Source organism: Azolla caroliniana, unplaced genomic scaffold (assembly GCF_043228905.1).
Source record: "Azolla caroliniana isolate FFs.n. ecotype wild unplaced genomic scaffold, voAzoCaro1.0.p SCAF_6, whole genome shotgun sequence".
NCBI lineage: Eukaryota > Viridiplantae > Streptophyta > Polypodiopsida > Salviniales > Salviniaceae > Azolla > Azolla caroliniana.
Window position 1 is genome coordinate 14461950 of NW_028230441.1, and position 26940 is coordinate 14488889.

Consider the following 26940-nt stretch of genomic DNA (forward strand, 5'->3'; position numbering starts at 1 on the left):
CTATTGATTTGCAGTCTTTCTGAAATTACCCTTAATGTGAAGGAAGGAAGGAAGGAAGAATGAAGAAGCAGATGGCCCATTCTTCTTCCTCTTCTTCTAATGAATGATGCTATATGTATGTACATATTTATAGAAATGTACATTTCTATTGATTTGCAGTCTTTCTGAAAAGAGTATGTCTGTATGTGTCCATTTGGAGGAGGAGGAGGAGGAGGTCGTGGGTTCAAAACCTGGCATGACCATAGCCATAGCCATAGCCATGGCTGCTCTGCCTGCCTGCCTGCCTAAGTAACAAACTAACAAAGTAGGGTATTATTTATTAAGTAAGCCTAATAACACATCTTATCTCCTTCGGTTCGAACAAGGATCGATCTCATGGGCGGCGAGCCTCGTCATCGATTACCTACCTCTCTGTAACCTCTCTCTCTCTCTCTCTTCTTTCGTTCTTGTTTTCCTGCTCCTTCCCCCTTCATTCCTTTCTTTCTTTTGGGGTCATTTGCAGAGATTTTGTAGGCTCTCGGAAGCTTCCCAGCGGCAAAGACACGAAGAAGAAGAAGCATTTCCTATACCCTGATTTCAAATGCACTTACCTCGCCATGAAGATCTCTCTTCTCTCACTTTTTCTTGTCGCTTTCTTCACACTCATCTTCTCTCCCACCAATTACTATACACTTCGGATGACCTTCAAATCAAGGTAAAAAGAAAAAAAACACTCTTTTTTTCTCTCTGGTTTGCTTTTTGCTTTTTGCTTCACCTGTTCTGCAGATCAGTAAAGATCTGTTATGTAATTTTATTAAGATTCCAATTAAAAGATCACAGAGGAAGTACCTATGCTCAAGCAATTGTATTGTACTGAATCTGGGATATTCCATCTCTTCTGCCGGATTGGATGACCATTTAATGAAATTAATGCGGTTTTGTGTTTTGATGGATTCTATATGTTGTATTGTAAGAGAAATTCGTTTCACCTAGATTTGAACCTTAATCGGGTATGTTGCATTGGATTGAAAGAAAACATTGAATCAGTAAATCAATTCGTATCATATGTTTTACTGATGTGTACCCTAGCTTTGTGAACAGTTTAGGAAACATGAAGGAAGTGGGAATCTTTCCCTGATGGGAAAAATGCCTTCAATACATTACATTAGTAATGTTGCAGGTCTATAAGTGAACATGGGTGAAAGTGGTTTCTTTCCATAGTGGAAAAATTACAAGAAGGTCATAATGATGAAATCCTGAAGGGAACCATGAAGCCATTCTCCAAAACGCTAAAATGCCTAAAGAAGCTCATAATGTTGAGCATCATAAGGAAACATGGGTGCCATGGGAAAAAAGCTCAATGTGGAAAACTGTTGGGGAAACTTGAGAGAAAGTGAGATCTTTACCACGTAGGGAAAATTCTAAGAAGCTCATATTGTTTGAATGTTGTAGGAAAATATGAGGGAAATTGGGCACTTCACCACATAGGAAATGGCTACGAGGCTCATAAATTTGGACACTGCTGTGTGCTCTGCCTTTCTGACAACATTGAACACGGTAGGAAAAAGCGATAGCATTTGACATTTTGACACATGATTATGTTGTATTTTAAACATTTTCGGGATTGAATGAACATAGTAATAATGTTCTATGATATGTTGAACATATCATTACGGTAGGAAAAAGTGATAGTATTTGACATTTTGATGCATCATTATGTTGTATTTTAAACATTTTCTAGATTGAATGAACATATCAATAATGTTATATGATATATTGACCTTATGGTATTTCGCCGAAGCTGCCCAAGTTGATTACGTTGAACATCATAGGGAAAACATGAGGTAAAATGGGATCCATGGTAGTATTTTTATTATTAATGCTTCCTTATATACATTTCCCGGATTAAATGAATGTGTTTCTTGTCAAGAGAAATCTGATACAGACTTGAAGAATGCGTTTATAGTATTGCTCCCATCAATTCAATGATATTATTCTTGTGTTTCTTGTCAAGAGGAATCTGATACAGACTTGAAGAATGCGTTTATAGTACTGCTCCCATCAATTCAAATTATTATTTGTAATGACACCCAGCATTCTAACAATAAACTGACTCCCATTATTTTTCAGATTTTCAGAGAGTGCCCAATCTAAAGCAAGGTATAATTCTGCTCAGATTTCAATAAATTGGCCAGAAATCAAAACCATTCTAGGCACTTTAAAGATTAACAAGGCACAGGATTTGAAGATAGGACTTGTTAACTTTAATATACATGAAGAAATCAAAGAATGGGTAGAGTTCACAGGGCAAAAGGATTCCACGGTTTTACCATTCGAACACATATACGATGAGGTGCGGTGGAATGACTTATATCCTGAGTGGATTGATGAGGAAGAGATATATGAGATACCCAAATGCCCTACCTTCCCAATGCCCAATATGAGCTATGGAATGAAGCTAGATGTGGTAGTGGTGAAGATCCCCTGTTCTTCTCATTTGTTATGGTCTCGTGATGTTGCTCGTCTTCACGTTCAGCTTTCAGCAGCTCATGCTGCAACCGTAAGCCAAGCTAAATACATCCTTGTTCTTGATTCATGTCGGCCGTTACCCAACCTCTTTGGTTGTGGTGACATTGTTTGGAAGAGGGGGAATGCGTGGCTTTTTAACTCAAATTGTGAAAATCTCAGGCAAAAGCTAGCCCTGCCAGTTGGGTCATGTGAACTATCTGTGCCTTACAAAAGAAAAGGTATTATATTTGTATTCATATGAACGTGTCAACATGGATTATATATTCATATTTTTTGTGTGTTTGGAAACAAATCGAGATGCATTGATAGCCATATACATTCTTCTAGAACCGACCTAAAGTATAGTATATGCATTTTTTCTATGACTTTGGAAAGCAAATGTAATTGTGTCATGAGATTATATACATACATATGCATTTATGCATTTTTTATCTGCATTTATATAACTACCTTCTCCATATTTTTTATTATAATTCCTCTCTTTGCAGGATGCGATATCATGATATTTGTAGTCAACACATATGCTTTTACTTGAAGATGTATTTTTTTACTGTAATTGTTATTTATGTGAAGATATGCACTCTATTATAAATGATAATTTCTTTCTTTGCAGTGGAATATAGCTCACGGACAAATATAAAAAAAGAGGCATATGCCACTATTCTTCACTCTGCTCAGTTCTACGTATGTGGAGCCATCACGGTTGCTCAGAGCATCCGACTTACTGGCTCAACCAAAGACTTAGTCATCCTTGTGGATGAAAATATCCAACCTGATCATCGGAAAGGTCTAGAGGCAGCTGGATGGAAAGTGGTAGTTATAGATAGAATCCGAAACCCTAAGGCCGTACACGATGCTTACAACGAGTGGAACTATAGCAAGTTTCGGCTATGGCAGCTAACCATGTATGACAAGATCATTTTCATCGATGCCGACTTGCTAGTGCTCAGAAACATTGATTTCTTGTTTGAGCTTCCAGAGATTTCCGCAACGGGGAATAATGCCACACTTTTCAATTCAGGGGTGATGATCATTGAGCCATCAAACTGTACTTTCCAACTTCTCATGGATGAGATCAATAACATTGTGTCTTACAATGGAGGTGATCAAGGCTATTTGAACGAAATTTTCACATGGTGGCACAGGATACCCAAGAAAATGAATTATCTAAAGCACTTTTGGTCTAATGATACCAAAGAATACATGGAGAAGACGAGGTTATTTGGTGCGGATCCACCGGAGCTCTATGTATTGCACTACTTGGGCCTTAAACCATGGATATGTTTTCGTGACTATGATTGCAACTGGAATGTTAAGGATCAGAGGAGGTATGCTAGTGATGTGGCACATGCTGTATGGTGGAAGGTGCATGATTCTATGTCTCAAGAGTTGCAACAATTTTGCCTTCTTCGGACAAAGCAAAAGGCTGCCCTGGAGTGGGATAGAAGGCAAGCATACAATGCATCTTTCTCTGATGAGCACTGGAAGAGGAACATCAGTGACCCTCGGTTGACAACCTGCAATGAAAGCTTTTGCTTTTGGGAAAGTATGCTTTGGCATTGGGGTGACCCTAAGTATGACGGCTAGTTTGAAGATATGCATAAATGATATGGTTAGCGAAAGAGTTGATTGAGTATTAATATCAAAGGTTGATTGAAAACTTAAAATGTATGATGTCTCTTGAAAGGGTGATGAAGCATCAATTGTCGCTATTGCGGGTGTGAACCTCTTCTCCTGACGTTGTATAGTCCTAGGTGTTCCTATCCAGCTTCCAACAGAATGTATATGTGTATGTTGTATCTTCATTGAAAGCTTGAAAATAATGGAAGCCATGCACAAATAAAGGGTATCCTGTTCTTGTTCCCTTCTAATTCTTTGCTAATGAAAACCAAAATTGATTAAAATCCCATTGATTGTGTGTTGATAGTATTTGAGAAAAACCTAAGCTTCGAGTGTAAGAGTTTGTGGGGAGATTAATGCCCACAGGGGGACCGACATGTCATGTGTCAACATAACAAGGCTTAGTTTATGCAAGCCAACTAAAGTCAATACTTGAACCCTAGACCTCTAGGGAAATGAAAGTGGATAAATCACATAGCCCCATATATTGGGACATTGGATTTTGCTAGACTTCCATGTAGAGTACCTTGGGAGTTGATTAACGTTATTTACGACTGCTTAAGTAGGGAAACGAAAGTCATTGGACTTGTAGGCCGTCATATTGACCTTTGGCTTTGGAAGACTTGCATGTAGCACAACTTGGAAGTCATGAAGTCCCAATATGTTACTGACCACCACTTAACTTCCCTTTAGAAGAGTAGCTAGGCAGGCGCCAAGGTGTTGATAAACTGAAGGCTTGTAATAAACTGGTATTGTTCATGGATTACTAGAGTATTGCAGTTGGGTTAAAACACTACGGGAGTCTGAAAATGTTGGTGGTTGAGATACATGATGACCAAATGTGTAGTTACACTACCATTCTTTTGAGTTTCATATCCTAACATATTTATATATGCATATTGGTCTAATACCACATACCAAGCTTTAAGAACAGGTGGGAGATGTAAACTAATCCCCTCATGTTGATCTTGGATCCATTATATATGTAAACGACAAAAGACTACCACGATGATCAAGTACACTCACAAATCTAAGTAGGTTGTGCATGATACATGCATGCAAGTGGTAGACCATGTTAAACAAGAGAGAACAATCTCTTGTCATCACCAAACCATGATTAACCCTTAAAGCTTACATTGCAGTTTTATTATAGGTTGAGCAAGCTTTTTGCAAAGTTAAACATGCAAATTTCAATTACAATTAAGGTCCTTTCTATAAGAGCAGTTACAAGTGCAGCACGTAGTTGAATTATACCTATAAATACTGTTACATTATGGTACGAGGAAGATACCTCATAATGACATCTTGAACTTTTCCTTATGGAATGACAGAAAAGCCCAAATCATTAGAGATGGAACATCGGCTAAAACTAGTGACATATTAATGGTCAAACCTCCACTAGCCAGGGGTAAATTATGGTAGCATGTCAATATAAGAGCTAAGTTACACTGACTTTACATTTCTTTCCAATAATGCCATGGAAGGAAAAAAAGTATGTGTTATGTTATTAGAGTTAAGTATGTAGTTTTAGACCTAATCTCCATTAGTCACACCCCCATTTGGCTGCTGTTCCTCATTAACCTCCTTACCAACACCCTCTTGTTTAGCTTCCTTCCCAAGATCATCCTCTTGTTTAGCCTCCTTCCCATCATCATCCTCTTGTTTAGCCTCCTTCCCATCATCATCATCTTCTTTAACCTGCTCAGCATCATCCTCTTCTTTATACTCCTTCCGAACATCATCCACTTCTTTAACCTCCTTCCCAAAGCCATCCAATTCTTCAACCTCCTTTACAACATCATCCTCTTTAACTTCCTTCCCAACATCTTCCCCTTCACCATCTTTCCCAACATCATTCGCAATACAATTTTCTTCATTTCCATCCTCTTCTTCATCCATCTTGCTAATCTCTTCTTGTATGAGTAGTTTTACATGAGCTTTATCTTGTGAGAGATCCACATCAAACTTGGCCCCTGCAAAATGGGTGTTCATACCTTTTAGCATAGTCAATCAGAAATGAAGGAAAAAATCTCAATCCTAAAAAAACTCCCACACAAATCTGGAAGGAGAAATTGCAAGAGATATATTTTATTATCATTTTCGGAGGTCAAGTATGTTCTATGCGATCAAAAATATAACATTTTCACGTAATAAATGTGAAAATGAGTAACAACTCACATGTTGAAGAACTTTACTGATGAATGTAGCAATCTAGAGCGCATATTGTGATTGTATGTGTGTGTGTGAGAGAGAGAGAGGCATTTTTGGAGTTTCTGAATAATACTAACAATATTTTTAGAAATTTGTGAAAAAACCAGGGATATTTTGGTAGATCTCCCTTCTTTTAACATACCTAGCTGCTTCACCACGTCTGTGAAGGTCACCTACACAATCATCCAAAGAGGAGTAAATTTTATAACAAGAAAAGATGCATTGATGAATCAAACAAACACCATTTAGGCTTAATGGACATTTTGGATGAGTACCTTACTGAAATCTGCATCTACAAGGAATTCACAAATTGCTGCACGTAGTTCTTCATCCGATGGTACAGGTGACAATTTTGTTGCTTCATTATCTTTTAATATAAGGAAAAGTATGGTCAAAACTAAGTTCAGCAGTGCTGCCTATGCTTGCACACAAAGTTTGCATATCGACATGATAGGTTTACACATCAAATGGCTGTAACTTGATATACATGAACCAAAACAGATGTTTACAGAAAATATTACAAAAATATATACATGATTCCATGACAAATACCAACCTATACATGCTTCCTTTCGTTTTTTGTTTTTTGGAAGACCTTCAGTTGGATGATCTTCAAACTCCTTTTTGCTCTTCAAAACCGATATGGATAATTTGCCACTGCCTTTCTTATTTTCTTTACGCGAGTGCTTAATGGATGGCTTTATCTCTTTTGTTCCTTGTTGTTTGGAAACTTTGTTAAAGACTTTAGACTTAACAGCCTTAATTTGTGGTTCATCTTCCAATTCTTCTTCTTTCAGCTCATATACAGATGTTTGTTTAGCTGATTTCTTTGAGCTTTTACTGAGACTTTTACCTTTCGTTTCCTTGACAGATTCTTTATTTTGCCACCGATTTCTTTTTTCATACTTTTGTTTAGGTTCCTCTTCCTCTGACTCATAACCAACTCGGTATTTGGCAGGCTTCTTGATTGACTGTCTCCTAACTCTTGATATTTTTTCTTGGCTAGGTACATCCCTTTTGGAAGACTTCTTTTCCATAGACAATTCAATTTCTTCACCATGTTCTTCAATATCATCATCGTCATCATTCTCTTCCTCTTCCTCATCATTCTTTTTCTTGGAAGAGCCAACTTCATACTTTGGCCTCTGGTAAAAAAAAGGAAACCATATTATTCATGTATATACTCGCACCAGCCTGCGTTTAAATTTCTGAAGAAACCAGGAAAGAAAAAGAAAACAAAATAAATTACTGAGAAACAAAATTTAAAATAACTAAAATCTAAAGACTCAGTGGAATAAAAAATAACGACAGTATACTCAGTTTTCCCATTATCAGCTGAAGAAAACAGAGATGCCTAACTAAAAATAAAAAATAATAGAATCTGTTTGCTTTACCCTCATATTATCAAAAACATATTAAACTTACCTTTTGGGGCGTTCCTCCATAGTTCTTTCCCTTCCCTTTTATGGGTGTCCTGGTTCGCTTCTTTTCTTTGGACTTGTACCATAAACAAATGATTGGAGCATATTCATAATCATTTCAAAATAGTATTGAATCTGCCTATTGTTCGAGATGTATGCATGCATACACAAAGTATACATGATGCATATGCACATATCTCAACAACGCAGTAATACATTATCCATATACTGTAAGATGAAAGTACCTGCTCATCTTCTTGAACAAGCCTTTCAGTTGTTATATGAGGAGATTCCAAAAACTCGAAAACTCTATGAACTATTTCTTCCTGTCACATAGCAAGCTTACATGTGTGAATAGTTGCATTACACAGTTCATATACTCTTTGAATATTGCATTATGCAATTCATATATATGTTAAATCTTGCACTATTTAATTCATATATATGTCATACTTGCATTACGATGATAGGCCTCTCACCTTTTTGGTGCCAGTTTTATGAATACCCAAGTCCAACAAGTCACTCAGTTGCAAAAGACTTTCCTTCACACACTTATCAAGTTTCTCTTTGATTTTAGCCTTCTCTTTTTCCTGAATAGCAACAAAAAAGAACAGCAAGCTCTGAAAAAAAACCCAAATATTTTCATACTGGATCTCACTATCTTCAGATAGAAAATGCAGCATTAGCTCCATGTGAAGCTTATATTTGTTAACGTGAATTAATTTAATACTCCTGCCAGTGTAATTAGCTTTTATTATTCAAGCTATTGATTAATGGATGTTGTGATAACATGAATCTATTTTTTAAGATGGACATAAAATGTTTCTATGTTAACAAAGAGAGTGGACCATCATTTGTTCCTTCAAAGTTAGTTGAATAATCTTAACATACAGCATTAGTGAATGAAACTCTTTCCGATTTTATCATTGACTGAACATTCATGGTGCTATCTGCAATACATACCTCATTAGCACCCCATACATAACCAGAGAACTGAAGTATGTTTGTTTTTGCTTGATGTGGCTACAAGAAACAAGAAACTTCATACAATCAAAACCCTTTCTCCAGTAAAGTATAGCCAGCTAAATAAGAAGTTTAGACACATAACCCAGAAGCTAATACTTGTTTGATATAAAGTATTTTTAATTTTAGCTAAACTCCAACAGTAAGGACCATAGTTCCTGATTGAATCGTTAAAATACACAAACAATTATTAACCTATACTCCACAACTATGTAAGTAGAAAGAAGCTAGTACTCCCAGTATGCATTCCCTCAATATTCACGCAATAACACCTAAAATCCAATTGCAGGGGTATTATTTACTGATTTAATTGCTCAAAACTTTAATGCGCATACAAATTAAAGGCTGCCTATTATAAATAATTGCTACCAAATTCAATATTCACAGATTTGTAAACTTTTCTTGAACTAAAATGCTAATTCCTCTTGACTAGTTTTGTACAAAAGGGGAAAATCAACGTCATGCTAAGCAGCATAATATTCATGCATCAGCATTAAGGATGTAGATTTCCAAAGGGAAAAAGAAAAAGAAAAAGAAAAATAGGTGCACAAACTACCATATCTGAATCTGCAATACAAATAAATATCTGAATCAGCCATTTATCTATATTTGTATTGCAGATTCAGCCATTTATCTATATTGCTTTAGATAGTACTCCAATTCGTAATAAAAAATCTTCTTGGGACCATACCTTTATACGCTTGCCAAAAATAAGCTTGTGCAGGAGTTGCACAGGCTCATCACTTCCTTTGCGCTTTGAAAACTTAAAATCAACTGCAAATCCTTTTAGGTTTAGTATGTACAAGTGGTTACATGACCAACATTACAAACTTTTGGCGGGATTTTCCATGACTAAAGATTAGTTTTGTGAATCAGACAAAGAACATCAATGTTTCCGAGAATTTGTTATTATAACAAATCATTAGAAACAATTTAAACACATGGATAGCTCACCATTAGGGATGTCTTTAAGCCGTGTTCCAGAACCCTGTACCGCAATCCAAGAAAACATTTCAGATTCTTTAAGAGTTTGGATGCTATGTTATTTTTCCACCAAGGAAGAAGATTTTGACATTTTTCCCATGAGGGAAACTGTACCTCATATCACTTAGAGTTATGGGCTCTCTTAGCCAAGACAGAGCATACCTAGGTCAGGAGGAAAGTTTTGGGATTACAATGTCCCACGTTCCCTGAAGTTTCATTACAATGTTCAGCATTATAAGATTATCGAGCAATGTGGGAAAGCGAGTTAATATGTTCCCTATAATATTGAACAGTATGAGCGTTTGTGGCAAGGTTGAGCATACCTACCATGCCTATAGGTATGTATGCTCCGCCTCACCCCCAGAATTTCAGGTCCTAACCTGCCATATGAGCATCATAACGAGAAAAATTTCTACTTCATGTTACCCATGTGTATATGGCTATGGATGTTCACTCATGCCTGTCTAGGTATGCTTGGCCTTGCCTCCAAAACCTCAGAATGTTAGATCATCATAGTGGCAACAATGTCTAAGACTTCTCGGACATAATCATGCAATTCATCTATCGAAACCAATGCTTTTTACATACCTTTGCTAGTTTGAATTTCTGGACCTTATCCTTAACAGCTGAGCTCGAGAAACGATCGATGCTCTTCCTTTCACGAGCAGGTCGGTCAAGAAGCAAGGTAGTAGAAACTACGGCCTTCTCTTCCTTGTTTTTATGAGCTTGTTGTGAAGACCTCTTTCTGGAGATATTTTTGGGTTGTTCTTCATTGACTTGAGGTTCAATAGATACTTCCTTTCCTTCATTTTCCTGCTCTGTTGAATGAGTTTCTTCGTAATTCTCATGCATATTGATGAGTCTAACAAAGCGCTCTTTGGATCTTTAAAGCAAAAGGATGCAAAATTTAACGAATGAATAAAAATAATCTCTCCCCATTGAACACATTAATTTAACACAATTTAATACTTGAACACACAGTTTGAATCAAGAAATTCGACAGAATTTGGATCGAGAAATTTGACATAATTTGGGCCAAGAAATTCAATATATAGTTTGAGTGAAGCGATTCACCATGATTCGAGTGATGATTCAAACAAAAAGCTGACAAAAAATTGCAGAGTTTTACTGAATTTTAGTTACAAGTTGCAGAGTTTTACAAAGATGAATGGAATTTGCAAATTTCATTCAAAGGAATGACGAATTTACAGAATTCTACAAAACCTTGGCAGATAATTGCACAAAATGTTTACAAAACTTAACAGAATTCAGGCGTGTAGTAGCATCGATGTCTAACATAATTTTGAATAGAATTTCATGCAAATTATACGAGAGAGAGAGAGAGAGAGAGAGAGAGACTTACTGAGAATGAGTCGTGAGGGTGAGTTAATAGACGCAGCAGGCAGAAATCCCTGCGGAGGCCTAATCTGAGAATTAAGGCGGACCTCAGCTATTTATCCATTCCAGTTCATTCGTGGAATTGAATTCCGCTCCAAAAAGTAATAATGAGGAGAGAAAGGCTCCCCCTCCTTTTTTCTCTTACAATGTGAATGGGTATTTACTTACAATGGGTATTAATATGGTTACCCACTAACCACACTACACTACACTACATGGGTAGTAGAACATGTTGAATTGCCGATAAACAGGCAAGACGAACGCTCCACTGAGGAAAGAATTTCTACTTGCTCCAATAAAGAAAATTGCCACATCAATACTCCCTTCAACTTTCGTAGATATGCTTTCACTCCATGTCTCCCATCGAATACAAAAGCGTTGTACATGTTCCAATTATGACGCAATCCCCAACATCTCAGAAATAGAAAAACGATCTCCATCTCTGATTTTGGGTCAACCTGTGTAAATTGTGCAAACACCCACTGTCTAGGTGTCAAATAACACCATGATAAAACTTACCAAATCTGAGAAATGTAACTCCAAATCTAACAAGCAATCAGACATTATATAAATCGATGAGTGTCGGTTATGGCATCCAATAAGTATGCGGAAGTATGTGAGGACCTGTAGGTTATGTGCACAACAAACAACACAGAGAATATGATAGAAGAGATAGAAACGTAGACACAATTCAAAGCTCTAATGGAAGTTCTCGTTATCCTATACCTGTTACTCTCTCAAAGACTCAAGATACCAGAAGATTTCGTTACAATGTTAGGCTTGAGCTTATATACTCAAGCCCTAATTTCAAGACGTGTTCACAATAGGATACAAGGTGGAAGGAGTTGGCCTTTTATGCCAACAAACTCGCCCGTACAAGGACTACTCTTTCTTCATACAATTGTATGGGTTATCTCCCCCATAAACCTAGATTACATTTTTAATCTTAAGTTATGATTACAAGTTAGTCGGCACATAGCCGAGTCAACAGAGGTAGAATCGGTACCTAGCTTGATTCGACTAGTCATTTGGTTCGTTTTGTTCGAATCGGTCGGATCGACTCATTCCATAAACGTTTTGGGTTTGAGTCGGCTCATTTGTCTATATTGGCTCATGTCCGATTTTGACTCTCATCCATGGGTCGATGATCAACTTACCTTCTGCTCCATGCTCGGTGCTCTTTGACTTGGTCTCTTGTCGTAGTCCCATCCTTGTCCTTAGTGCTCCGAAGCGTTGTTCTAGGAGTGGCTTCATTAGGCAATCAACGATGTTCACCTCGGTGTCGATCTTCTGGACTTCGATCTTCTTTTCTGTTACTAGCTCCCGGATGTGATGATACCGCACCTCAATATGCTTTGTATTTGCATGATAGACAAGATTTTGATGAGGTGTATTGTGCTCTGTGAGTCGCAATAGATGGTTGGCGTTGGTCGGTTGATTTGGTTTGTTGTCGAGAAGTCGGTGCAACCAAATTGCTTCCTTCGTTGCCTCTGATGTGGCTATGTACTCTGCCTTTGTGGTTGACAGGGTTGTGCACTCTAGAAGTTTCGACCTCCATGATATGGCACCGCCACCATAGGTGAAGATGTAGCCTAATGTCGACTTCCGATTGTCCAAATTCTTGGCGTAGTCAGAGTCGGTATAACCTTTGATTCCGGTCGGGTTTGTCGATCTGAAAGTAAGTTTTGCATCTTCGGTCCCTCTTAAGTACCTGAAGATGTGCTTGAAGGCCTCCCAATGCTTTCGTCCTAGGTTTGACATGTACTAGCTGACAACCCCTACGACATATGCAAGGTTGGGTCGAGTTGCCACCATCACATACATGATACTTCCTACTGCCGATGTGTAGGGTATCTTTCATTGAGCTCTCTCTCCTTATCAGTCGAAGGAGAGTCTCTGTCCGATAATCGAATTGACATCGGAAGAGGTGTTGGTGTTGGCTTTCGTTCTCCATATTGAAGCGCTTCAACACTTTTTGGATGTAGTCGGATTGGGAGAGTCAAAGAGTCTTTCTCTTCCGATTTCGCTCGATCCTCATGCCAATTATGTGTCGAGCTTGTCCGAGTTCCTTCATCGTGAACTTGTTGTGAAGGCTCCACTTTCGCTTTCCAATTTCGGCTTGATTGCTTCCTACAATCAGCATGTCGTTGACATATAAGATCAAATAGATTTGGAACTCTCGGCCAGTTGCCGAGTATATAAACATGGGTCGGAGTCGGACCGACTGTAACCAAGCTGTTAGATGTAGGAGTTGAACTTTTGGTACCACATCCTCGACGCTTGTTTTAAGCCGTAAGGGCTTTTCTTTAATCGACATACGAGGTGACCTTCCTCTCCTGTCGTTGTGAAGCCTACTAGTTGAGACATATAGATGTCTTCTTCCAAGTCTCCGTGTAGGAAAGCCGTCTTAATGTCTAGTTGCTCAAGCTCGAGGTCCTCTATTGCCACGGCCTTGAGTAGGAGTCGATGGGTGGTCATCTTGACTATTGGGGAGAAAATCTCGTCGTACTCGACCCTATGTTCTTGTTTGAACCCTTTCGTGAAGAGCCGAGCTTTGTATTTGGGCTTTTCCGAATCAGATACATATTTGTACCTGAAGACCCATTTGCAGGATAACGACTTCCTTCCAACTAGTATTTGACCAGCTCCCATGTTTGATTCTGATGAATTGACTCCATCTCAGATTGCATGGCTTGTAGCCATGTGACGACATCTAGTGCGACTATGGCTTCTTTGTATGTGCTTGGTTCACTTGCATCGGTGTAGTTGACGTAGTCAAGGCCCGATTGATAGAACTTTGTCGGCCTTCGAACTCGTCCGGATCTCTTGGGCACCGTATTGATCGGTTCAGATCCTTCCATTAGCTCTATCAATCAGATCGGAATTTGTTGAATCACTTATGTTAGGATTCTTGTTGGATGACTCGCCCTCTATAATAGGAGTTTGACTATCTCATGTCATCCTCCCCTGATTCGGGATCGATTGACTTGCAAATAGGAGTCTTAGCCGACTCATGTCGGCTTTTCCCCTTAGCCTTTTTGGGTGTGTTGGCCGAATCGGCTCTGTCTTTTTCGACTTGACACTTGTTGGCTTTGCCTGTCTCAACTCTTGTCGATTCGGCTTTGCCTTGGTTGGCCAATGTTGATCTTGTCAATCTCTTAGTCGAATCCATTTCGTCTAGTAGACCTCTTGCCGATTCAAAGTTGGTAGGTGTATTGTCAACTTGGTCTAGTTCGATTGTTCCTCGAATCTCTGATTCGGCTCGGTGGGTCGGTCTTTCTACGATATCGTTGTCGATATCGAAGGAGACCCTTTTACCAACTATTTTCTACTGGTTCCTCTCAAAGAAAATAGAGTCTTCCTTGAAGACTACGTCACTGCTCCGGATCAGTTTTTGGTTCTCTAGGTCCCATAGGCTGTAGCCGAATTCCCTATCGGTTCCATAACCAAGAAATATGTATTTAGTTGCATGGGATGCCAACTTAATCCTTTTCTCCTTGGAGATGAATGGGTAGGCTTCGCATCCGAATATATGGAGCTTATCGTAGGGTAGTTGTTTGCCTGACCATTGTGTATGTGGCACTTCGAGCCTTATTGCTTTCAACGGTGATAGATTGATCAGATATACTGTCGTCTGCAATGCTTCGGCCCCAAACTCCAACTTTAGTCCGGATTGTTGGAGCATTGCCGACACCCTCTCTTGGATCATTCGGTTGATCCGTTTGGCCATTCCATTCTACATGGGTGTGTATGGAAGGGTCTTTTGATGTCTGATCCCTTTGTCGGATAGGTACTATTTGAAGGCTCGGGAGGTGTACTCATCTCCGTTGTCGGATCAAAGTGTCTTCACTTTGTATCTTGATCGGTTCTCCACTTCAGTTGTCTACCGAGTGAAGACCTCGAGCGCTTCGTCTTTCGACCTAATCGAATAGGCTCTAAACCTTCCGTGTATAGTCATCTACAAATGTGATGAAGTATAGGGAGCCACCTAGTGATCGCTCAGACATAGGCCCACATATATTTGTGTGAACGAGCTCTAGGGGCTCTTGTACTGTCTTATAGTGGAGAGAGTGCGGACTTCGTGACTGTTTCCCGTATTGACAATGCTCAAGAAGGCTATTGATAAACACTCTCCTTTACTTTCCATGGAAAAAATCCTAATTAGCTAATTAAAAGGAAGAATGAGACATAAATGGGGGAAAATAATGAAAGTTACCTACGTTGTCCTGATGTGGGGAGTGTATAAGAGGAATTCAGATAAAATGGGAATATTAAAAAGGTTGATTGGTAGATCAAAGGTGTGAAAGAAAGACATTTTGTGACTATTATTATTATCATAGATTGACATATTTGTATTCATGGGGTTTCCCATTCGAATGCAAACAAATACATATATGAATGCATGGTCAAGTATTCGTTAAAAAAGAGAAGAAGAGTACATGAACTCCCTCCTTTTTAGTTTCCTAAAATATAAAAAAGGGGACTAGACAATAAAAAGGGGACAATAAAAGAGGTACTTGACACTAATAAATTTTTATAATAAATGTAAAAGTATTCATTTTATTTTTTAAAAATAAATAAAATAAAATAAAGGTTTATTAATTCCTCACTTTTTATTCTCCCAAAATTTATGGATATTTTTATTTGACACGTCACACTAATCATATTTCTATAATAAATATAAAAATATTCATTATTTTTAAATAAATAAATAAAATAAAATAAAGGTTCATAAACTCCCTCCATTTTTATTTGACACTATAAAGGAGAGTTAATACTAATTATATTTTTATAATTTATTAATGAATGATTTTCGTTTTAATGAATTTTCTTGGGGCCATTTCGTATTCTCGAATATTGCGAGTATCACGCATGGAGGATATAACGAACATCACGCATGGAGAATATAACGAACATCACGCATGTGTAAATCTATTATTATTATTATTACTTAGAAATGAAAAAGCATGGGGTGTACTAAAATAAATAAAAAACACATACTTTTTATTTGGGAAGAAAGATTCCTTCATCCTATAAAAGAGGGAAGAGAACGCAAACAAAAGAGGGGAGAAAGAAAGAGACACAGAAGTGTCGAATACAAGTGTATAATGGACGTATTCACACTATCCCTTTGTATAGCTCAAGTTTGGGCCATTTGTGTAATTAGCATAAATGGTAGTTGCCCTAAGTTTGTCACTATATAAAGTGACCTAGTAACCTTTTTGTAAGGTTGGTTGTATTATTGTTTCTATTGAATAGAAAGAGTCTTTTGTGCCTCCTCTCTCTCTCTCTCTCTCTGTGCACGATCTTGGAAACTGCCATACGCAGGTACTCAACCCCAATCGAATGCTACTTGATCTTCCGCATTGACGGCCTTGTCTTCAACATCTGGTATCAGAGCGAGGTTCCTCAACCCGCTGTCGGCCGTCGTCTCAGCCTCCACAGCATTCGGTTCTTCGCGTCATCACAGCCTGCACAGTATTCGGCCTTTCGCTTCATCCTAGTCTGCAAAGCATTCGGTTTCCTGCGTCATTCGAAGAAAAAGAGAAGAAAGTAGGCAAACACAAGCTTGAATCTCGCTGCGTTAGATCATCACTCGGAGTAAGCCAGTCGGCTGTACTCTACTTCCTTGATCGTAACTGCTTGAGGTGGGCTTCCTGCACAACGACGACTTCAAGGACAACCCCAGTTCGTGTTTCATTCGATTGGACAATAATCGGAAGGACCAGTCGGTTCCATTGCTCTCACCGTTGCAGTCAACCGAAACCGAATCGGCTTGAAGTACTGTCGGATCGTTAAATCTAGGTTCAACTCGACTAAGACAGTTGTCGCGGTAGTCAATCCGAACCAAATCCCCGATTCTCCGTAATCAACATCACTTGTGTCCAACTTCGGCTAGAACGACACTGAGTGGGCCAAACCGCTGCACTTCACCAAAGTTCGTAGCCGACTTAGGGCAGAGTCATGACATCAACATCCGGCTCGTCAGAAATGAGTCTACGAAAGTTCGATGGATCGAACTTCAACTTCTGGAAGGAGCAAATGCAGGACTATCTCATAGTCAAGGGGCAAATCGATCCCATCGAAAATGAAGAACCTCCAGAAGGATACAAACCAATTGAGTGGCAGAAGCTGGACAGAATCGTCCGCGCCACGATTCGGATGCACCTATCGGAATCGGTATACTTTACGGTGCAATCGTGTACGACAGCATTCGAACTGTGGAAAACACTGTCGGACACTTACGAAAAGAAGGTCGCCGCAACGAAGATGTTTCTGATCCGGCGCCTCTACAACTTGCGGATGAAAGAATCCGATTCGGTTCAAGCACACCTCAATGAGTACGAAAGCATAAGCTCCCAAATCTCGTCACAGGGGACGGCAATCGAGGATGAACTCAGAGCAATGATACTCATGAGCAGCCTTCCCTCATCATGGGAAACTTTCGTCACAACCGTGTGTAACGCGTCAACCACGGCTGTTAAATACTCCGAAGTCACGAGCGCAATCCTGACCGAAGCAGCTCGGAGAAAGTCTTTCGCCAAAGACTCAACAGACGACGCTTATGTAGTACAAGGTTCGACAGACCGATCGAACATACGAGGAAGAGATTCCTCACGGCAGCCGAACAATCAGCGAAGACGGAGCCAGTCACGGGATAATCGAATCTGCAACTATTGTAAGAAACCCGGACACATCAAAGCCGACTGCCGCACACTCAAGAACAAGAACGACAAGTCTCAGAAATCAGACAAGAAGAGTGGCCGGCATGAGGAGATCAATTACGTTAGCTTCTCAGCTGATGTGCTACCAAACGACCCGAATATACTATCAATCGAAAATCCAGTCGGATCAGAAGTTCTGCTCACGACTGAAGAATCGAGCACATGGCTCTTAGATTCGGGCGCGTCATTTCACGTGACTCCTCATCGATCCCAATTTCGGCAATATACGATCCGTCACTCCGACTCAGTTCGAGTCGGCAACTCGCAACACTGTGACATCATTGGAATCAGCACAATAGAGCTCAACCTTGCAGGTGGCTCTACACTTGTACTTCACAATGTCCGACATGTACCCGAGCTCTCAAGGCCATTGATCTCAGTCGGACAACTAGATGAAGACGGCATTCGTGCCGGTTTTTCTTCGGGAGGGTGGACACTCCACAGGGGGAACCTCCTGCTTGCTAGAGGACCCAAGATACACTCACTGTATCCGTTACATGTTACGCTCAGAGAGGGTAACCTGTTTTTGGTGGATATTCCTGTGTCATCACTATGGCACAGAAGATTAGGACACCTCAGCAAGGCCGACATTACGCACCTATCTAGAGCCGGATACATCCCTAAACTCTCCTTCTCGGACCATCAATTCTGCGAACATTGCCAGTATGGCAAACAAGCAGCCGCATCACACCCGACATCAGCACCAAGAGAAACGAGACCTCTCGATTTAGTCCACTCGGACGTCTGTGGCCCAATGCCGCATCAGTCTCTCGGCGGTGCCTCTTACTTCGTCAGTTTTATTGACGATTCGACTCGAAAGGTGTGGGCTTATCCAATTCGCACCAAAGATCGTGTCTTCTCGATCTTCTCCGATTGGCTCGCTATGGTAGAAAATCAAACTGACCGAAAACTGAAATGCTTTCGGACCGACAATGGGGGAGAGTTCAAATCAGAAGAATTCGTCAAATTCTGCCGACAACGCGGCATCCGACGTGAATTTACGGCACCACACAGTCCGGAGCAAAACGGGATTGCAAAACGCATGAATCGGACAATCCAAGAACGGATAGTTTCCATGCTCCAACACTCCGGACTGTCGGATGGCTTCTGGGCAGAGGCTCTACTCACGGCAGTACACATAATCAATATGTCGCCAAGCAGACCTCTAGGACTTCAAATTCCTCAGGAACTATGGATCGGCAGTAAGCCGAATTACGACAAGCTGAGGATCTTCGGATGCGAGGCATACGCCCTTATTCCGAAAGATGATCGCCGAAAACTTGCACCTCGGTCCAGGAAATGCATTTTCCTTGGATATGGATCAGACGGCGAAATGGGATACCGACTCTGGGACCCCGAATGCAAACAAATCGTTCGAAGTTCAGACGTTGTGTTCAACGAGTCGGCTATGAATCCATCAGTCAAAACACCGATCGAAGTCCGAAGGGTAACATTTTCCGATGTGCCGACCCTTCAAGAAGGCCCCGCTCTTAACACACGGTCAGCGTCACGGGTAGCTGAACCTTCCACTACCGACTCGGACAACTCTGACTCGGCACAGCAGAATAATTCGCTTTCGGACCATCCGACCTCGATACCCGATACGACCAGTCCAATCATACCTCGACGATCCGAGAGACTGTCGCAACCTCCGGAGAGGTATTCTCCTGGAATTTTCTTCACCGACGCCGGCGAACCGACGTCTTACGAAGAAGCATCGACATCTGTCGATTCAGCCACCTGGCATCTGGCGATGGAGTCGGAAATGCACTCCATTCGGGCAAACAAGACTTGGGATCTAGTCGAATTACCTAAGAATCGACGTGCTCTTCCTTGCAAGTGGGTTTATCGACTAAAAGAGACGTCTGATTCGACCACCCCAAAGTACAAGGCCAGATTAGTTGCGAAGGGCTTCCGACAAGAATATGGCGTCGACTTTACATGGGACCGTCTGTCCCGACTTGACTACTCTTCGACGCCATAAAGGCGCCCTCGTTATTCACACTAAATGTACATGGGTGCGTACACACGCTGCACCCCGCCGATGTAGCCAATGTTTCCCGGTTTCCGCCTCTGGCCGAAATTCTTCATGACATCCGCCCCCACCTAACCGCACATCCACCGGTATGTGCCAAGTCCGGTTGAAGGGTGAGAGATTTCGGCCGGTGAGAAACCGGTCTTCCGTGATCCGCATCCCGGTTCGCTGCCGGTTTGATCCGTCGGCTTCGATTCTTCCTTCGCGCTTACCTCCCCGTAGGCTCGTTCGACCCGTCGATGGTCCTCTGCCGCGATCTCCGTAGTACGTGTACTTCCGCTGGCCCTTGTTCGGCCGTATGAACGCCCCGCTCCCGTCGTATGCCCTTGTCCTCTCGCCGCCACCTTCCTTCTCCATGGTCTTACATCGCCGCGTCAGCTCGAACCGCCATGGTCTCCGGAACGGTGTGGAGGATCCCTTTTCGGTCTTCTCCGCGCTCGCCTTCCCGCTCCGGCACCTCTGTGTGCCACATACCCTCGTCCGTTGTTTGGCACTGCCTGCATCGTACTCCGGTTCATTGCACGCCTTGTCGGCCCTTTTTCGGCCAGATCGTGCATCGCCGCTCCCCGCATACTGGTGTCCTTTGCATCCAAGGAACACCCCGTAGTAGCCCGCATGGCCCTCCCTGTCTTTGTGCTGCTGCAACAGGTCTTGAGTTCTTCCGTTTGCCGTCGTCCCCTCGCCCCCACCAGCTTGTCATCCCGGCTTGCCGTGTCAGCCTTCGCTACTTCGACGGAGCTACCGAGATCTACGAAGCGAGTGTGGAGGATCCTCCTCCGGCCTCTCTTGCCATCCCCTGACTCCGACCCTGTGTAGTCCACTAGGCACTTGTCACCTCGTTTGGCCCCGCCCGCGCCAAACACCATCCCATAGTCACGCTTCGATCCGGCCTGTGATGGCCACTTGCGAGACCCTTGTTCTGTCCCAGGTGTGCCTTTCCGGCCTAACACACCTCCCCGTGTTTGCCCCTACTGGCTCCTTCTGAAACCTCGTGTCGTCGGGTCCCGTTCCCTGCCGCCACCGTCCTTCTCCATCGGTCTTACGTTGCCGCGTTGGCCGATCAGCCGAGGTCTCCGGATCGGTGTGAGGGTCCCATAGGACCGGACTCCGTTTCTATGCTTGCCGTAATTCGGGTGTCTTTTGTTTGAGTCCCTCCCGGACTCTCCTCATGTCTTCCGCGTAGTCGGGTCCCGTTTCCCGCCGCCACAAACCTTCTCTCTCGGTCTCATGTTGCCACGTTGGCCGAACTGTCGGAGTCTCTGGTTAAGTGTGGGGATCCCGTAGGACCGGACTTCCTTCCGCCCTTGCCTTCGTCACCTCGCCACCACCGTCAGTATCTTGGTCTTATGTCGACTGCGTTGCCGACTGCCGAAGTCTCTAGAACTGGTGTGAAGGATCCTCCGTAGGCCGCCCATCCTTAGCCCCTTTTGCCTTCGTCACCTCACCGCCACTGTCAGTATCTTGGTCTTACGTCGACCGCGTTGCTGACTGCCGAAGTCTCTAGAACCGGTGTGAAGGATCCTCCGTGGGCCGCCGATTTGTCTTCCCGACCCTGTCCCGGGTCGTCCTTTTCCGCATGCCGAGAGGGCGTTTTGTTCCGCACCCTCTCCCGTGGTACCGACGTACCGTCTCCTCGGCCTCTTCGTAGGCCAGCTCTCTTCCTCCCTCCCAGAATGGTCATCCGGGAGTCCGCTCCGCCTGGTTCTCGTCCGGGTCTGTTCGTCCTTCTCCGGATTGTCGGGTCCCGTTCTCCTGTTGCCACTGTCCTCTCGTATAGGACTTACGCCGGCATTCGGGCCAACAGCCGAATCGGTGTAAGGAACTCCTTAGGACCGGCTTTCATTGTCCTTCCATCTCTCGACCTTCGCCCGGTCGGTCTTTCTCCCCATGTAAAAGAGGGCGGCTCGTCCCGCACCCTCTCCCGTATCGGCACCTTTATGCCGAATCCGGCCTCGATCAAACGATCCACGACCGGATTCTGCTCCATCCGAATCGGAATGCCGATCTTCTCATGCCGCTTCCTTCCTCGGCCTCCTCGCAGGTCATTTCCCATCCGTCTTCGCTGGCATCGTGCCAGGACTCCTCGGTACCGCCATCCATCTCCTCGGTCTTATATGGGCATACGGGCCCGAATGCCGAGTTCTCCGGAATCGGGTCCGTGGGCTTTCGTCCGTTCCTTCCCCGTATCGTCTTGCCGGTGATTCTTGGCCTTTCGCCGCCGCCTTCCTCCGCTTGGGACTCACGTGGGCACTCGGGCCCGACTGCCATCGTCTCGGGAGCAAGTGTGGGAAGACACAAAGAATCGCCCGTCCGTTTTACGCCCTTGTCCATAGCCACCGACTCTTCGTGGTCGGCGGTCGTCTTCTTACCGATCGCGCAAGCCCCGTCTGGGCTTGCTTCTCCAATGACCGGGATCTCGGGCTGACACGCCCGAAACCGCTGGTCCCAACGTTCCGGAAACTCGTCGCAGACTCCATCTCCGAATTCACCATATTCCAATCGGATTAGGTAATCAGCCACCGCATGTTGCACTCGGGGTCGATGGAATATGTCAAACTCGAACTCCTTCAATAGTATGGTTCACCTAGCTAGCTTCCCAGTGAGTGACGCTTTCGAGACTAGGTAAATCAACTCGGAGTGGTCAACATGAAATGAAAATTTCCGGCCTAACAAATAGTGTCGGTACTTTGTGACACTGTACACCATTCGCAAAGCTTTTGTTTCTGTTGTTGAATAGTTCCGCTCAGATTGGGAAAGCTTCTGGCTCGCATAATGCACTGGCCGGTACCACTTTGGCTCCGTAAGTTGCATTAGGACACTTCTGATGACCACGTCCGATGCGTCTACAAATACGTGGAAATCCTTGGACCAATCGGGTGGTTGTACCATTGGCGCCTATGAGAGCATGACTTTGAGGACCTGATATGGTTTATGCTCAAGCTCCGTCCACTAGAATGGTAATTTGTGCACTGCTGCATGGAATGGAGTGGCGAAATCCGCTAAGTACCGGAGCATCTAGCTGTACCACCGGATCTGGCCCAAGCAACGGCTGAAGGCTTTCGCATTTGTTGGTGGCGGTGCTTGCAGTATTGCTTTTACCTTATTTGGATCCACCGCGATTCCTTCCTTGCTTACTATGTGTCCGAGCAACGCTTCACTCGTTACCCCTAGTACACACTTCGCCGAATTCAAACTCAATCGGAATCCCCGACACTTTTCGAGACACATGCGGAGATGGTTTAAGTGGTTCTCCTTCCGGCTATAAATGGCAAAAGTGTCGAGAAAGACCTGCATAAAGGCAGGAATGTATTCGCCGAAAATTTCCATTATAATCCTCTAAAATGTTGCAAGTGCCGTTTTTAGCCCAAACATCATGGCGACCGCAACAAATACTCCCCATTCCGTTATGAAAGTCGTCTTTTCCATGTCATCCAGATGAATCCGGATTTGATTATACCCATTGAATCCGTCCAAGAAACTTTATTCCTCATGTCTTGGTACCGCATCCAATACACCATCCGTAAATGGTAGCGGAAAGGCATCTGTCACCGTGGCCGCGTTGGGTTTTTGGTAATCGACACAAATCCAGATTTTCCCATTGTTTTTGGGACCATGATTATTAGACTCAACCACGTGGCCTGCTTTACTGGCCTGATAAAACCCACTCTGAGCAATTTGTCGATTTCTTCTTTTACCTTCATCGCATAGGTCGGGTTCATCGGGTACTGTATCTGTGCTACCGATTAGCATCCATGCTGAGGTGTATATGATGCTGGTACAACTTTGGATGAAGACCCCACATATCCTCATATGACCAAGTGAAAAGTTCCTTGAATTCTTTCAATAATTCTATCATGGCCGTTTTTTCTACGGGTGGCATTTCCTTGGTTCTATGTACCGTACCGGTCGGGTGCCTCGCTTGTCCCAAGGTTGACCTCTTCCAATGTTGATGCCTTCACGCATTACGATACGACCATTTCTCGTTCCAATGCTTTTTGAACCTCCCGATCCGGCTCGTTGAATTCCTCATCCCGGTATGTAACATATGGCGTGAGGGCTTCGACTATGTCCACCTCAAAAAGAGGCACTATCTTGGGGTGTTCTTATAAAATTGCTCTATTTCCTCATCCACCAATCTGTTCAACATATTGATACTTTCGACATATAATGGTGTTATCTATTTACTTGTGTTGGCACGTTCTTGTGTTGGCACCCGGAGTTTGGTTTTCCCTTGTCGAAAAGTGATCACGTTCCTCTGCCAATTCTACTCAATGTGCGTTTTCTTCAACCATGGTCTTCCTAATAATAGGCGGTATGCTCCCGATGCGTTCAATTCCAATACTATTGCTGAAATCCGGAATGCATGTCCTCCGATCGTGATATCGAGGTTCCTCATTAGTTTGGTTGGCCGGACCGAACTCGTTCTGCCATTTGTAACTAGAATGGGTATGGTTCTCATTCTCGGATGCCCAACGTATCGCAAGTCCGTCAGCTGATTAGATTCACGCAAGATCCTCCATCGATAATCATTCTGGGCACCTCGTTGTCCTTCATGATGACCATCACTGCCGAACTATTTGTGTCTACCACGACCGCTCCTTCCTCTGGATTTGAGAAAAATGTGGGTGTTGCCAGATTTTGTGGTGACAATGTTGTTTCTAACCCTTCCGTAAATTTGGGAACGAACTGCAAGAGCCGACCAAATGGTAGCATAATCTGACATTGCTATAAGGCTTGCCACGATGGGTCGTTGTCGGTGCCTCCAGTTGTCTCTTCCGATAGCTTGGCCTGGTCCGTGATTTCATCTACGTTCCTTTGATTCGCTTGTTGATTCCATTCCATGGCTTGCTTTGGGATCACTTGTTGAGTCTCCTATTCTGTAGCCTTCCCTTTCAACTGACTCGTGACTTGTTGAACGCCCACGACCTCGACAGTCACCATATTGATTGCCGGTTGTTTCTCGTTGGTCTTAACCGGGCACTAGTCTCACCATGTAGTTTCCGTTTTGGTTCTGATCCAGTTCGAGAACCTAGTCAATGACTTCATCAATGGTGTTCGTTCGGAAATCTAGCACTGCTAGCATCGTTTGGAGTGGCTCCCGTAGTGCGGCCAAAAAGAATGCATTTGCTTCGTCCTCTAGGGGTGCCCTTGTGAGTTGATTGTGCAATGTCTGGCACCGGATTATAAATTCTGGGACGGTTTCATTGGGTTCCTGGTATGTCGTATAGAACTGTTTGATGAGTTCCCTCTATGCCACCTATCGGTGAAACAGTCTTAGAAACTTTTCCCGAAGGGCTTGAAACATGGCGAAGCTTCCCGAAAGATGCTTTGCGTGCCACCGTGCCGCAAGTCCTTCTAGTGACATGTTGAATTCCATGTTTTTCAACCGCTCAACTTCCTCTTCCCTTAATCGTTGCGAAACATGGTTTTCTTCCCATGTCTGCAAAAAGGCATGAACCGCATCTGGTTCATCCCAATATTTGGGGTATGGGTACGACATAGTGTCATTGTTTGTGGCCCGTTCTAGTTTCGGAAAAGGTTCATGTATTGGTGGTGTCGGTGGGCGGTCGTTTTCCTCCTTCGGTTGTCATTCTGGATTCACCTGTGTCGGTGGTGTGTGTATCATAGTTTCTGACTCTGGTGTTAGCGTGTGTTCGGATCTGTCTTCCTTCCGCTCATCTGGAGTGTCATGACTGGATCGGTAATTGGAGTGGACGCTCTGTTCGCTGTTGGACTCCGACTCGAATGCTAAGAACGTTTGTGATTCTCCGGCGCTTGTTGCTAGCGTTTGATTGTCGTTGGTTTTGTAACTAGACTGTTACCTCCGCGACCCGCTGGAGCACTCTGGGAAAAGATCGATCCTATCGTATATGTTCCATCGCCTGCTGGGTACTCTTCCCGCCTTCGCAATAGTTCGGCTAATCTTCTCGCTCGCTCAACCATTGGGTCGTTCTTTTGCCTAGACATCCATTCCCCGTTGTTTACTACTCTATGCAAGAATCGTGGTCGCCAAAACTGTGTTAATCTTGGGCTAGACTTAGCCACAAACACAGGGTGTCCATACCGGAACACTTCTCCAAAGGGGTGGTTCAGATATGGATGTTATCCGGTGTTTGTCTGATTCCAATCCAACTATTTCCAGATAACTTCTAAATTACTGAAAATGCAACCAATTGCTTCTAACACGCGAAAGATTAATAGTAAAGCATAGAATGGTAAATACACAAGGGACAATAGAATTAAGAACCAAAACACATTAATCTCTTATTACTTATGTTAATCGTTTACATCGATTCCGTGTCGTTTTATAGGCATCCGGTAGGGATTACAAAACGGTGCCTTACCGGCTACCGACTATCAATCGGTGCGGATCTAGATCTGTAAAACTATATAGATCCATCTGTTTCTATAATATTAACTAATAATTATGCTACTACTTATATTATTATACTCCGACTCGTCCCCGTCCACATTACTCGTCATGAACATACTCTCAGCCGACAATATCTTCACAAAACCCCTAGCCCTAGGCAAGATTCGGCAATTCTCAAGAGTGCTTGGTTTGTAGCACCTCGACATGTTGACCTTGAGGGGGAGAAGGAGTGGAAGGGAAGAAGAAGAAGAAATTTGGAAATCCAAATCGGATGAAGAATTCGACTTCGGGACGACTGATGAAGCCGAGGACATATATGGGGAGATCGACCAAAGTAATGAGCCTAAACCGAAAGCGACCGAACAAAGGGGAGGTAAAGCCAAGAAGGGTGGGAAGGTTAGGACCTAGACATGGTCTGATATGGTTAAGGGCCTTGAAGAAGTCGAATAAGAGACAATTGATTCGGAAGAAAAGAGTTCTCCAAATGAGATGGATCTTGTGAAGGCCAAACGAACGAGAAGGCAACCGAAGTCGACACCAACACGGAGGATCCGATGGATCAAGAAGTGCCGATGTAACAACAGTAAAGGAGCTGAGATGGGAATGATGAGAAGACAAGCCGACTGAGAGAGTCGAGGTGCG

The 26940-nt window shown here is 43.0% G+C and overlaps 2 protein-coding genes across 7 annotated transcripts; one reads left to right on the plus strand and one right to left on the minus strand.

The window, feature by feature from the left end:
• The first annotated feature begins 294 nt into the window (after nt 1–294).
• PGSIP2 (plant glycogenin-like starch initiation protein 2) lies at nt 295–4417 on the plus strand. The gene is made up of 4 exons (XM_087321217.1): nt 295–413; nt 503–694; nt 2110–2726; nt 3122–4417. Exons 1-4 carry the CDS (start codon nt 376–378, stop codon nt 4093–4095), a joined length of 1821 nt encoding a protein of 606 aa, XP_087177343.1. The 5' UTR covers nt 295–375; the 3' UTR covers nt 4096–4417.
• An 875-nt stretch (nt 4418–5292) lies between these two features.
• LOC147863174 (uncharacterized) lies at nt 5293–11269 on the minus strand. Of its 6 annotated transcripts, XM_087321216.1 has the most exons (14): nt 11131–11269; nt 10356–10650; nt 9738–9771; nt 9475–9557; nt 8724–8783; nt 8240–8350; nt 8006–8086; nt 7765–7836; nt 6896–7484; nt 6615–6706; nt 6482–6512; nt 5941–6101; nt 5835–5883; nt 5293–5777 (listed from the first exon to the last, which is right to left on the minus strand). In XM_087321216.1, the coding sequence occupies exons 2-14, from the start codon at nt 10617–10619 to the stop codon at nt 5662–5664; spliced, it is 1743 nt and encodes a 580-aa protein (XP_087177342.1). In that variant the 5' UTR covers nt 10620–10650; nt 11131–11269; the 3' UTR covers nt 5293–5661. The 6 variants fall into 6 exon arrangements, with proteins under 6 accessions (XP_087177342.1, XP_087177341.1, XP_087177339.1 ...); XM_087321215.1 differs by lacking the exon at nt 5835–5883 and having other exon boundaries at nt 5293–5826; XM_087321213.1 differs by having other exon boundaries at nt 5835–6101.
• Between the last annotated feature and the right edge of the window lie 15671 nt (nt 11270–26940).